Source organism: Salvelinus sp. IW2-2015, linkage group LG2 (assembly GCF_002910315.2).
Source record: "Salvelinus sp. IW2-2015 linkage group LG2, ASM291031v2, whole genome shotgun sequence".
Classification (NCBI taxonomy): domain Eukaryota; kingdom Metazoa; phylum Chordata; class Actinopteri; order Salmoniformes; family Salmonidae; genus Salvelinus; species Salvelinus sp. IW2-2015.
Genome location: NC_036839.1, coordinates 31,837,101 through 31,851,391, shown reverse-complemented (window position 1 = coordinate 31,851,391; position 14,291 = coordinate 31,837,101). Strand labels below are relative to the sequence as shown.

General features: G+C 43.4%; 2 protein-coding genes across 2 annotated transcripts in view; both read left to right on the top strand.

Moving 5' to 3' along the window:
• epha3 (eph receptor A3) overlaps window positions 1-14,291 on the top strand; it is a 980,965-nt gene that overhangs the window by 641,353 nt on the left and 325,321 nt on the right. The gene's annotated exons all lie outside the window — the stretch shown is intronic.
• LOC111971983 (ephrin type-A receptor 6-like) overlaps window positions 1-14,291 on the top strand; it is a 194,704-nt gene that overhangs the window by 13,080 nt on the left and 167,333 nt on the right. The window contains exon 2 of the mRNA XM_023998794.1: window positions 2,548-2,612. Within this exon, the coding sequence (XP_023854562.1) occupies window positions 2,548-2,612 (65 nt within the window). The remainder of the gene's footprint in view (window positions 1-2,547; window positions 2,613-14,291) is intronic.

Sequence of the window (14,291 nt, the reverse complement as noted above, 5' to 3'; positions counted from 1 at the left end):
TGGGCTGGCTGGCTGGCTGGGTGCTGGATGGATGGATGGCTGGGTGGGTGGCTAGCTGGTGTGCTAGCTGGGTGGCTGGCGCTGGCTGGCTGGCTGGCTGGCTGGGCTGGAGGAGGCTGGGGCGGGTGGGTGGCTGGCTGGCTAGGCTGGATGGGTGGCTGGTGGCTGGATGGATGGATGGCTGGTGGCTGCGAGTGGCTGGGTGCTGGATGGATGGCTGGGTGTAGCTGGGTGGCTAGCTGTGGGGTGGCTGGCTGGCTGGCTGGCTGGCTGGCTGAGATGGATGGGCTGGGTGGCTGGGCTGGGATGGATGGACTGTGGCTGGATGGAATGGATGTGGCTAGGTGGCTTAGCTGGGTGGCTAGCTGGTGGCTAGCTGGGTGGCTGGCTGGTGGTGGTACTGGCTGGTGGCTGGGGTGCTGGGACTGGGCGCTGGCTGGCTGGCTTGGATGGATGGGTGGTGGCTGGCTGGGATGGGTGGGTGGCTGGATGGTGCTGGATGGGTGCTGGATGGATGGATGGATGGGATGGATGGATGGTGGCTGGGGGGGGTGGTTGGCTGGCTGGCTGGCTGGATGGCTGGCTAGGATGGGTGCTGGATGGGGTGCTGGGATGGATGATGGATGATGATGATGGCTGGGGGTGGTGTTGGCTGGACTGGGTGGGGCTGGATGGGTGGCTGGATGGGTGGCTGGATGGGTGGCTGGATGGGTGGCTTGCTCACTGGGAGACGCAGTGTAAAGAGCATTTAGCTTATTATGACCGACATATACACTAGTGTTCAAAGGTTTGGGGTCACATAGAAATGTCCTTGCTTTTTGTGAAGAGATGATTCCGGGATGCTGGCCTTCTAGGCAGAGTTGCAAAGAAAAAGCCATATCTCAGACTGGCCAATAAAAATAAAATATTAAGATGGGGAAAAGAACACAGACACTGAACAGAGGAACTCTGTCTAGAAGGCCAGCATCCCGGAGTTGCCTCTTCACTGTTGACATTGAGACTGGTGTTTTGCGTGTACCATTTAATGAAGCTGCCAGTTGAGGACTTGTGAGGCTGTGCTAACATAATTGCAAAAGGGTTTTCTAATGATCAATTAGCCTTTTAAAATGATAAACTTGGATTAGCTAACACAACGTGCCATTGGAACACAGAAGCGATAGTTGCTAATAATGGGCCTCTGTACGCCTACGTAGATATTCCATAAAAAATCAGCCATTTGCAGCTACAATAGTCATTTACAACATTAACAATGTCTACACTGTATTTCTGATCAATGTCATGTTATTTTAATGGACTTTTCTTTGCTTTTCTTTCAAAAACAAAGACATTTCTAAGTGAACCCAAACTTTTTAACGGTAGTGTACGTGGTAGCACACAGATGTCTTACAGCCTGCAACACACACACATACACACTGACAACACACAAAGGCTCATGAACTGGTTGGACAGTTTTTGTCAGAAATGCTGGCTTGACATTCACAATCATGGAAATTCTCCCTTGTTTGCTAATGTATGGTAATAATCATGTTAATGCGTCTATATCGTGTTTATATTCTGCAGTTAAGGTTACATCACTTTTAGAGAAGAGACAGAGAACACAGATAATGTTCAAACACAGATTCTTATAAGAGACTTAATGTGTGAAGTTGAAGGTTAAACCTCTAATCCATCCACCCACTGCTCAGAAAGACCGAGATTATTATTCTAGTCTTTATAAAAGTTAAGTTTGCCTAATGACATTCTGATCCTGAATTATTTAGCTTTCTGTCCTTGAGAGAGACAGAGATGGAAAGATGTTTTAGAACTATAATATTTTGACAGACTCAAGTTCACGATGCTGCTGCCTGGGAGCAGTGAACTTGGAATATTGACTAAGTGATAAGCCTCAATAGAAAAACCCTGAAAGGTTCTGGGAGTGACATTCCACTCGGCTAAAATCAACAAGTATGTAAAGATGAATCACTTTTCACTAATAAAGTTACTGGTATTTCAATGGATTTTATATCAGAAGGTCAATGACATGTTTTCCTATTACAGTCAAAGCTATCAACAAAATCTATCAAATTCCACTCAACTGTGTATACAATTTGCATGCTACTGTATACATAGTGTACATGAATTACAGAGACCCATTCACAATAAATATCCGGATATTACACTGAAATGGTTTAGGATGGAGGGACGGGTATTTGTAATCTTATCTGGTGCTGCAAGCAAACTCTGGGGACATACAAGAAGCCCTTATTGTCTGAGTGACATTGAAATAAAGCCTGTGAATGGGAGAGAGAGAGAGAGAGAGAGACTGTTGACAGCAATCTGACTGCAATCTATCAGGCCTAAATTATGCTCTTCAGCTCTGAAATAATGCTTTACTGAAATGGACCCACCGCAAATATTCATCTGGGTGAAAAACTCATTTTTGTTAAGATACAAAAGTCTAAATGAGAACATTTATGAGCTATATTTCAATTACTGAGGCGGAAACAGTGATCTATGTATATCAACATTATGCTAATAGTTGTGTTTCTCTCTCCTGTTCTGTTTCAGTGGTACTGCTGGACACCACCTCTGTTTTGGGAGAGCTGGGATGGAATACCTATCCCATGAATGGGGTAAGAGAGTGTGTGTTTCTGTGTGTGTGTGTGTGTGTGTGTGTGTGTGTCAGGGTTCGCACAAGGTGCTTGAGGTGCTTAAAGTAATTTGGCACTCTGAAATTCAAGTACTAGAATACTTTGAAAATCAGATATTTTCTCCAGTTGGTACTTGAAAAGTACTTAAAATGAGAGGAGAACAGAAATGATAAAATATGTTAATATGAAAATATTCTAAAAATGTATTGGTCTTGTGAATACATTTCAGGCAGTCTACGAAGTTTTATTTCCTCACGTGTTTGGCGCTGTGGATGCCAGGCGAGCTCGCTCATTCCACCCACACTGCCACTCAGCCAGACAGGTACAGAACTGACTGATTAGTTGCCGCCAAACATCATATCGATAGCAAAAATGCCGGGCAAATGTAGATTCAACCTGCCTGGCAGGATATTGATGTTTATGAATGGGATTTGCCAGACCCAACCAGGGATGTAGTGGAGGTTAAACGCACGTAAACGCCGTTTACACACCTTTATATTGGTGAAATAGCATTTACTCACCATTTTGTTATTTATCGTTTACCTACATATTGCGTTCCCAGCGTTGATCAACACTCAGAAAGCTTATTCATCTGAGTTTTTATCGCACCTACCTCTGCGAATGAGTGTAATCATGAATGATTTATGTATGCTTGTTATGTTCCCCTGCTCCCCCGGATTTGCTTTGTTAGCAGCGCATTCATTTACCACTCTGTCCAACGGGAATCTCCGCCCAAGACAAAGGCCGAGAGGAAAACGAACTACCTCAGCACAGACCTACAGTGGCAAGTAGCAGAGAGACGCCGCTGACAGTGGGAATTCTTTTAACATCCCTCAACTCCTCCCGTGTCAACAGACTCGGAGAATGAGTGTACAACTATTAAAAAGATGCTGATATTTCAGTCAGATGTCTAGCTAGCTAGGTAGCTTAAGGGCTCAAATCAAATCAAATCCAATGCCTAGCAGATGTTAATGCGAGTGTAGCGAAATACTTGTGCTTCTAGTTCCGACCATGCAGTAATATCTAACAAGTAATCTAACAATTTCACAACAACTACCTTATACACACAAGTGTAAAGGAATGAATAAGAATATATACATATAAATATATGGATGAGCGATGGCCGAACAGCATAGGCAAGATGCAGTAGATGGTATAGAGTATATACATATATGATGAGTAATGTAGGGTTTGTAAACATTATATAAAGTGGCATTCTTTAAAGTGACTAGTGATACATTTATTACATCCAATGTTTTATTATTAAAGTGGCTAGAGATTTGAGTCAGTATGTTAGCAGCAGCCACTCAATGTTAGTGATGGCTGTTTGACAGTCTGATGGCCTTGAGATAGAAGCTGTTTTTCAGTCTCGGTCCCAGCTTTGATGCACCTGTACTGACCTCGCCTTCTGGATGATAGCATGGTGAACAGGCAGTGGCTCAGGTGGTTGTTGTCCTTGATGATCTTTTTGGCCTTTCTGTGAAATTGGGTGGTGTAGGTGTCCTGGAGGGCAGTCAGTTTGCCCCCGGTGATGCGTTGTGCAGCCCTCACTACCCTCTGTTTATCCCTACGGTTGTGGGCGGAGCAGTTACCGTACCAGGCGGTGATACAGCCCGACAGGATGCTCTCGATTGTGCATCTGTAAAAGTTTGTGAGTGTTTTTGGTGACAAGCCGAATTTCTTCAGCCTCCTGAGGTTGAAGAGGCGCTGTTGCGCCTTCTTTACCACACTGTCTGTGTTCAACACTGTCTGTGTGGGTGGACCATTTCAGTTTGTCCGTGATGTGTACGCCAAGGAACTTAAAACTTTACACCTTCTCCACTACTGTCCCATCTATGTGGATAGGGGGGTGCTCCTTCTGCTGTTTCCTGAAGTCCACGATCATCTCCTTTGTTTTGTTGACGTTGAGTGTGAGGTTACTTTCCTGACACCACACTCCGAGGGCCCTCACCTCCTCCCTGTAGGCCTTCTCAGTAGGCCTTCGTTGTTGGTAATCAAGCCTACCATTGTTTTGTCAGCAAACTTGATTGAGTTGAAGGTATGCTTGGCCACGCAGTCATGGGTGAACAAGGAGTACAGGAGAGGGCTGAGAGCGCACCCTTGTGGGGCCCCAGTGTTGAGGATCAGCGGGGTGGAGATGTTGTTTCCTACCCTCACCACCTGGGGTGGCCCGTCAGAAAGTCCAGGACCCAGTTGCACAGGGCGGGGTCGAGACCCAGGGTCTCGAGCTTAATGACGAGTTTGGAGGGTACTATGGTGTTAAATGTTGAGCTGTAATCGATGAATAGCATTCTTACATAGGTATTCCTCTTGTCCAGATGGGTTAGGGCAGTGTGCAGTGTGATTGCGATTGCGTCGTCTGTGGACCTATTGGGGCGGTAAGCAAATTGGTGTGGGTCTAGGGTGTCAGGTAGGGTGGAGGTGATATGATCCTTGACTAGTCTCTCAAAGCACTTTATGATGATGGAATTGAGTGCTACTGGGCGACAGTTGTTTAGCTCAGTTACCTTAGCTCTCTTGGGAACAGGAACAATGGTTGCCTTCTTGAAGCATGTGGGAACAGCAGACTGGGATAAGGATTGATTGAATATGTCTGTAAACACACCAGCCAGCTGGTCTGCGCATGCTCTGAGGACGTGGCTAGGGATGCCTTCTGGGCCGGCAGCCTTGTGAGGATTAACACGTTTAAAAGTTTTACTCACGTCGGCTGCGGTGAAGGAGAGCCCACAGGTTTTGGTAGCGGGCCGTGTCAGTGGCACTGTATTTGTCACGGCCGTCAAAGGAAGTGGACCAAAGCGCAGCGTGGTGAGCGTACATATTCCTTTTATTAGAAATGATGCCGACAAAAACAATAAACAATACAAAACAACCGTGAAGCTTAAGGGCTATGTGCCACAAACAAAGTTAACTTCCCACAAAGAAAGGAGGGAAAAGGGCTACTTAAGTATGGTTCCCAATCAGAGACAACGATAGACAGCTGTCCCTGATTGAGAACCATACCCGGCCAAAACATAGAAATACAAAATCATAGAAAAACAAAACATAGAATGCCCACCCCAAATCACACCCTGACCAAACCAAATAGAGACATAAAAAGGCTCTCTCAGGTCAGGGCGTGACAGTATTGTCCTCAAAGCGAGCAAAGAAATTGTTTAGTTTGTCTGGGAGCAAGACATCGGTGTCCGCGACGGGGCTGGTTTTCTTTTTGTAATCCGTGATTGACTGTAGACACTGCCACATACGTCTCATGTCTGAGCCTTTGAATTGCGACTCTACTTTGTCTCTATACTGACGCTTAGCTTGTTTGATTGCCTTGCGGAGGGAATAGCTACACTGTTTGTATTCGGTCATGTTTCTTGCCATGATTAAAAGCAGTGGTTCGCGCTTTCAGTTTCGCGCGAATCCTGCCATCAATCCACGGTTTCTGGTTGGGGAATGTTTTAACTTCTTATGGCTGCAGGGGCAGTATTGAGTAGCTTGGATGAAAGGTGCACAGAGGTGCCCATAGTAAACGCCTGCTCCTCAGTCCCAGTTGCTCATATTGGATAGAAAACACTCTGAAGTTTCTAAAACTGTTTGAATGATGTCTGTGAGTATAACAGAACTCATTTGGCAGGCAAAAACCTGAGATAAAATCCAAACAGGAAGTGGGAATTCTGAGGCTGGTTGATTTTCAACCAAGATCCTATTGAAATCACAGCGAGATATGGATGAGTTTGCACTTCCTACGGCTTCCACTATATGTCAACAGTCTGTAGAACCTTGTCTGTTGCCTCTACTGTGAAGGGGGGCCGAATGAGAGGGAAATTAGTCAGGTCTGCCATGACCTGACCATGCTCTAACCATGCGCGTTCACATGAGAGGGAGCTCTGTTCCATCGCTCATCTGAAGTCAATGTAATTCTCCGGTTGGAACGTTATTCAAGATTTATGTTAAAAACATTCTAAAGATTGATTCAATACATCGTTTGACATGTTTCTACTGACTGTTACGGAACTTTTGGACATTCCGTCAGCTTTTAGTGAACGCGCTTCCTGACGTTTGATTTGTTTACTAAACACGCTAACAAAAATAGCTATTTGGACATAAATGATGGACATTACCGAACAAAACGAACATTTCTTGTGGAAGTGGGAGTCCTGGGAGTGCATTCTGACGAAGATCAGCAAAGGTAAGTGAAGATTTATAATGCTTTTTATGAGTTTTGTTGACTGCACAATTTGGTAACTGTATGGCTTGCTTTTGTGGCTGAACGCTGTTTTCAGATTATTGAGTATTGTGTTTTGCCGTAAAGCTTTTTGAAATCTGACACAGCGATTGCATTAAGAACAAGTGTATCTTTAATTCTATGTAAAACATGATTCTTTCATCAAAGTTTATGATGAGTATTTATGTTATTTGACGTGGCTCTCTGCAATTTCTCCGGATATTTTGGAGGCATTTCTGAACATGGCGCCAATGTAAACTGAGGTTTTTGTATATAAATATTAACTTTATTACATACATCTGGCCCTCAACCATCACGGTCACCTAATAATCCCCAGTTTACAATTGGCTCATTCATCCCCCTCCTCTCCCCTGTAACTATTCCCCAGGTCGTTGCTGCAAATGAGAACGTGTTCTCAGTCAACTTACCTGGTAAAATAACGGTAAAATAAAAATAAAAATAAATAAAATAAATAAATAAATATATGTATTGTGTAACATGAAGTCCTACGAGTGTCATCTGATGAAGATCATCAAAGGTTAGTGATTAATTTTATCTCTATTTTTGTGACTCCTGTCTTTGGCTGGAAAAAGGACTGTGTTTGTCTGTGATTTTGCGGTGACCTAACATAATCGTTTGTGGTGCTTTCGCTGAAAAGCCTATTTGAAATCGGACACTTTGGTGGGATTAACAACAAGATTACCTTTAAAATGGTATAAGATATATTTGAATTATTATCATTAATTATCATTTGAATTATAATTTGAATTATGAGATTTCTGTTGTTTGAATTTGGCGCCCTGCACTTTCACTGGCTGTTGTCATATCGATCCCGTTAACGGGATTGCAGCCATAAGAAGTTAATAGTTACCATGGGTACAATATCACCGATGCACTTGCTAATAAACTCGCTCACCGAATCAGCGTATACATCAATGTTGTTGTCTGAGGTTATCCGGACCATATCCCAGTCCAGATCGAAGCAATCTTGAAGCGTGTAATCATATTGGTCAGACCAGCGTTTAACAGACCTGAGCACGGGTCTTTCCTGTTTTAGTTTCTGTCTATAGGCTGGGAGAAACAAAATGGAGTCGTGGTCAGATTTTACGAAAGGAGTGCGGGGGAGGGCTTTGTATGCGTCACGGAAGTTAGAGTAGCAGTGATCCAGAATTTTGCCAGCCCGGGTCGCGCATTCGATATGCTGATAAAATTTAGGGAGCCTTGTTTTCAGTTAGCCTTGTTAAAATCCCCATCTACAATAAATGCCGCCTCAGGATATGTGGTTTCCAGTTTACATAGAGTCCAATGAAGTTCTTTCAGGGCCGTTGAGGTGTCTGCTTGGGGGGGATATACACGGCTGTGATTATAATCAAAGAGAATTCTCTTGGTAGATAATGCGGTCAGCATTTGATTGTAAGGAATTCTAGGTCAGGTGAACAAAAGGACTTGAGTTCCTGTATGTTGTTATGATCACACCACGACTCGTTAATCATAAGGCATACACCCCCGCCCTTCTTCTTACCAGAAAGATGTTTGTTTCTGTCGGCGTGATGCGTGAAGAAATGGGTGGCTGTACCAACTGTACCAACCAATCAGCAGGAGCAGTTGACTGAAATTAAGCTAGCTATAATCAAAAGATGAGCTACTTTAAGTTCTCATAACAAAATACCTTTTCTTTATAGAGACAGACAGTGGTGAGTTAGGTTGCAGTGAAGGAGGCAAAGGAAATACATAGCGAGAGGAAGCATTAAAGCAAGCAGGGAGAGAAGTTAGTAGTACAATGGTTCCCAAACTTCAAGTCCGGGACAATTTCAAAGATTGTACTGAGTTACAGTTCATATAAGGAAATCAGTCAACATCATCAGTCTTTGACTCACCACTCATGTATTTAGTAAATAAGTAGTGAAACACGTATTATAGAGTAGAACATCGACAGGACCACAGTGGAGAAGGTGAAACGCTTCAAGTTCCTCTGCGTACTGTACACATCACTGACAATCTGAAATGGTCCACCCACACAGACAGTGTGGTGAAGAAAGCCCAAGAGTGCCTCTTCAACCTCAGGAGGCTGAAGAAATTCGGCTTGGCCCCTAAGATCCTCACAAACATTTACAGATGGACCATTGAGAGCATCCTGTCGGGCTGTATCACCGCGTGGTATGGCAATTGCACCGTCCGCAACTGCATGGCTCTCCAGAGGGTAGTGAGGTCTGCCCAATGCATCACCAGGGGCACACTGCCTGCCCTTCAGGACACCTACAGCACCTGATGTCACAGGAATGCCAAAAAGATTATCAAGGACATCAACCAGCCTTTTCACCCCGCTATCATCCAGAAGGCAAGGTCAGTACAGGTGCATCAAAGCTGGGACAGAGAGACTGAAAAACAGCTTCTGTCTCAAGGCCATCAGACTGTTAAATAGACATCACTAGCCAGCTGCCACCCGGTTACTCAACCCTGCACCTTAGAGGCTGCTGTCCTACGTACATAGACATGGAACCATGGTTCACTTTAATAATGGAACACTGGTCACTCTAATAATGTTTACATACTGTTTTACTCATTTCATATGTATATACTGTATTCTACTGTATTCTAGTCAATGCCACTCCGACATTGCTCGTCATAATATTTATATATTTCTTAATTCCATTGTTTTATTTTGAGATTCATGTGTATTGTTGTGAATTGTTAGATACTACTTCACTGTTGGAGCTAGGAACACAAGCATTTCGCTACACCCGCAATAACATCTGCTAATATGTGTATGTGACCAATAATATTTGATTTGATTTGATTTGAATGGTAAGTTAGTTGTTTGTTTTTTCATGAGGTTGTGGCGATATACTGCCATCTGTTGGTGACCAGAAAGAATTGCATAATAGGACCTATTACAAATTGATGGTACTTGAAAATAATATTAGTGCTTGAAAAAGTACTTTAAAGTCCTACAATTTCACTTGCCACTGTCTGTCCATACCCTGGTGTGTGTGTGTGTGTGTGTGTGTGTGTGTGTGTGTGTGTGTGTGTGTGTGTGTGTGTGTGTGTGTGTGTGTGTGTGTGTGTGTGTGTGTGTGTGTGTGTGTGTGTGTGTTCTGAAAAGGTAGGAAAGTATCAGGTCCAGAATTTGTTTAAATGTTATTTTCAGGGTAAGGGTTAGATTTAGGGTTTTAGGGTTAAGTTTAGGGTTAGGCTTGTGGTTATGGTTATGTTTAGGGTTTTTGGGGTTAAGGTTAGGGATAGGTTAAGGGCTAGGGTTAGGGTTAGGTTTAGGGTTAGGGAAAATAGGATATTTAATGGTCAAACATGTTTACACTCCAAAAGGTCCTACAATTTAGAGAGAAAAAGGATAGAACTGAGTGAGTTCCTCAGAGACCAGTGCTATCTCACATCTTTTTTTCAATCCCCAACTTCACTCAATACTAAAGGGCCATAGAAAGTTATAATAGACTCTTTCAATGTGAGTGAAAAGAAACGATTTGGATTCAATTTGGGATGTCTGGTATGAGCACGGCTGGATCTAACATGACGTGGCTGTGGGTGAATAGAGTGGACGACTGTCCATTCATACTGGAAGACCTAGGTCTGTATTTGGGATGTCTGATACGAGCACGGTTGGGTCTAACGTGACGTGGCTGTGGGTGAATAGATTGGATGACTGTCCATTCATACTGGACGACTGTTCAGATTACCTCTTGACAAACTGTTTCCCAGTAGCTCAACAAGTGAACTCTCGAACCTCTCCCTTCATCCCAGTAGCTCTTTAATAACTTCTCTCTAACGAACGTTAGCCCATTCAAATCGGCTGGCGGGTGGTTTGAGTAAAAAAAAATACAATTGAATGACATTTTTTCAATCGACATTGAAATGACTAAAACCTAATGGAAACTGTGCAGAAATGACAATGGCCTACATTTATAGTCTCTTCACTCTGTCAAGCTTGCTAACAGTCATCGAAACGAAAGCTAGACAGTCAGGGAGGATTCAAAATTCCAAAAGTGATGGATAAAGGAAATGTAATACATTTTAAATCCGGCTCTCTGGACCTCCATGAAGAATAAATGCGGCTTGCAGGGAAAATTAGTTTGACACCCCTGCCCTAACCTCCTCCCTCTGTCTTTATAGCCTCTCCCCTCTATACCAGCCTTTCGTCTGGCGGATCCCATCTGTGCCTCTGTATTTCTGAGGCTTTCACTTTCTTCACCTCTCTGAAACATTCTCTCTGTCTTTCTATGTCTACCACCCTGTCTCTATCTTCTTTATCTCTCTGTGTATCTCTATGGCCCTGTCTGTCTCTAATCTATAGCTCAGTGTATCTATGTGGCCCTGTCTGTCCCTAATCTATAGCTCAGTGTATCTATGTGGCCCTGTCTGTCCCTAATCTATACCTCTGTGTCTCTCTATGGCCCTGTCTGTCTCTAGTCTGTACCACACTGTATCTCTATGGTGCGATTCTCTCTCTAGTCTATAGCTCAGTGTATCTATATGGCCGTGTCCGTCAATAATCTATACCTCTGTCTATCTCTATGGCCCTGTCTGTCCCTAATCTATACATCTGTGTATCTCTATGGTCCTGTCTGTCTGTAGTCTATACCACACTGTATCTCTATGGTGCTATCTGCCCCTAATCTATAGCTCAGTGTATCTATGTGGCCCTGTCTGTCCCTAATCTATACCTTTGTGTATCTCTATGGCCCTGTCTGTCTCTAGTCTGTACCACGCTGTATCTCTATGGTGCTATCTGTCCCTAATCTATACCTCTGTGTATCTCTATGGTCCTGTCTGTCTGTAGTCTATACCTCTGTGTATCTCTATGGCCCTGTCTGCTCTCTCTCTGCTCTGTCTGCTGGATGTCAGGAGAGGAGAGGTGATTACATCATGTAGGTGGTTGTGACAGCCAGAGGCAGCAGAGAGAGAAGACCTGTCCTGTCTGCAGCTCTGACTCCATGATTAAGCTGTCAAACCCTCTCCTCTCCCTCCTTTCCTCTTCCTCGCCCTCATATCCTATCCACTCCTCTTCCTCTCCCTCCTCTCCTCTTCCTTTCTCATCCTTTGCTCGGCCAGGAAACCAGTTTGCCTATGAATATTTAACACGGCAAGGTGAGAGTTGCAGACGGAGAGAGTGAGGGAGGTCTGGAGGGAGGGAAGGTCTAGAGGGAAGGAGGGAGGTCTGGAGGTCTGGAGGGAAGGAGGGAGGTTTGGAGGGAAGGAGGGACAGTCTGGAGGTCTGGAGGAGGTCTAGAGGGAGGTCTGGAGGGAGGGAGGAGGGAGGAGGGAGGGAGGGAGGAAAGGATGGGAGGTCTAGAGGGAGTCTAGAAGGAGATCTAGAGGGAGGTCTGGAGGGAAGGAGGGAGTCTGGAGTAGAGGTCGACCGATTATGATTTTCAACGCCGTACCGATACCGATTATTGGAGGCCAAAAAAGCCGATACCGATTAGTCGGCCGATTTTTAAATGTATTTGTAATAATGACAATTACAACAATACTGAATGAACACTTATTTTAACTTAATATAATACATAATAAAATCAATTTAGCCTGAAATAAATAATGACACATGTTCAATTTGGTTTAAATAATGCAAAAACAAAGTGTTGGAGAAGAAAGTAAAAGTGCAATATGTGCCATGTAAGAAAGCTAACGTTTAAGTTCCTTGCTCAGAACATGAGAACATATGAAAGCTGGTGGTTCCTTTTAACATGAGTCTTCAATATTCCCAGGTAAGAAGTTTTAGGTTGTAGTTAATTTAGGAATATAGGACTATTTCTCTCTATACCATTTGTATTTCATATACCTTTGACTATTGGATGTTCTTATAGGCACTTTAGTATTGCCAGTGTAACAGTATAGCTCCCGTCCCTCTCCTCGCTCCTACCTGGGCTCGAACCAGGAACACATCGACAACAGCAGAGCAAGGGGAACAACTACTCCAAGTCTCAGAGCGAGTGACGTTTGAAACGCTATTAGCGCGCACCCCGCTAACTAGCTACCATTTCACATCGGTTACACCAGCCTAATCTCGGGAGTTGATAGGCTTGAATTCATAAACAGCAGAGCTGCTGGCAAAACACACGAAAGTGCTTGTTTGAATGAATGCTTACGAGCCTGCTGGTGCCCACCATCGCTCAGTCAGACTGCTCTATCAAATCATAGACTTAATTATAACATAATAACACACAGAAATACGAGCCTTAGGTCATTAATATGGTCGAATCCGGAAACTATCATCTCGAAAACAAAACATTTATTCTTTCAGTGAAATACGGAGCCGTTACGTATTTTATCTAACGGGTGGCATCCATCAGTCTAAATATTCCTGTTACATTGCACAACCTTCAATGTTATGTCATAATTACGTAAAATTCTGGCAAATTAGTTCGCAATGAGCCAGGCGGCCCAAACTGTTGCACACCTGTCAGAACTATCTCTGTCTCTACATGCTACAGGATGGCCATACTTGCTTTTTGATGAGTTTTAGGTCTGTTAAAGGTGGTATGTCATACCCTTGTTGTTGTGTAGTTGTAGCAAAAAACATCTTCAATAACTCACTTTCACACTCTGTCTCAGACCTGCAGTATAGGCCTATGTATAGCCATTCTGGATCCAAATATGAATATGCTATCCATAGACTGCATTTTACTGACACAGTAAAAAGTTGTGAACATAAATACAGCCAACCTCTTAGATGTTAAGTTCCCTGTATGGGGGATTTTGAGCGTTTCTGGACCAGTTCTGACTGACATATTGGTTTACAAAGTGCTCTGTGAACATCGTAGGGTCCCGTGCCAGAAAGCCTCATCTCAGGTTTCAGTGTCAGGTTTCAGACCCAACATTTGCATAGGGAGTGACGTGTCACATTTTCTGGCCTATGCAGACAAAGGAACAATTTCCTGTGAAACTCACAGCTTGCAGATTTAGAGCTTTCAACATGAAAAAATACGAAATAATTTCATAGAATTGATACAAAACCACTTTTTTTGTCACAGACGGATGAAATCACTTCATGCTTAAAGCAGGAGTTGTACCGAACCTGCAAATATTTGAAATGTGTCTCTACGCCACTCCGTGGACATTTAGGATAATTCTCTGTCATCAGTTATATGAAATAGTGCTAATATTGTACTGCACAAGTATGATCATACAGTTGAAGTCGGAAGTTTACATATACCTTAGCCAAATACATTTAAACTCAGTTTTTCACAATTCCTGACATTTAATCCTAGTAAGAATACCCTGTTTTAGGTCAGTTAGGATCACCACTTTATTTTAAGAATGTGAAATGTCAGAATAATAGTAGATAGAATGATTTATTTCAGCTTTTATTTCTTTCATCACATTCCCAGTGGGTCAGTAGTTTATATACACTCAATTAGTATTTGGTAACATTGCCTTTAAATTGTTTAACTTGGGTCACACGTTTCGGGTAGCCTTCCTCAAGCTTCCCACAATAAGTT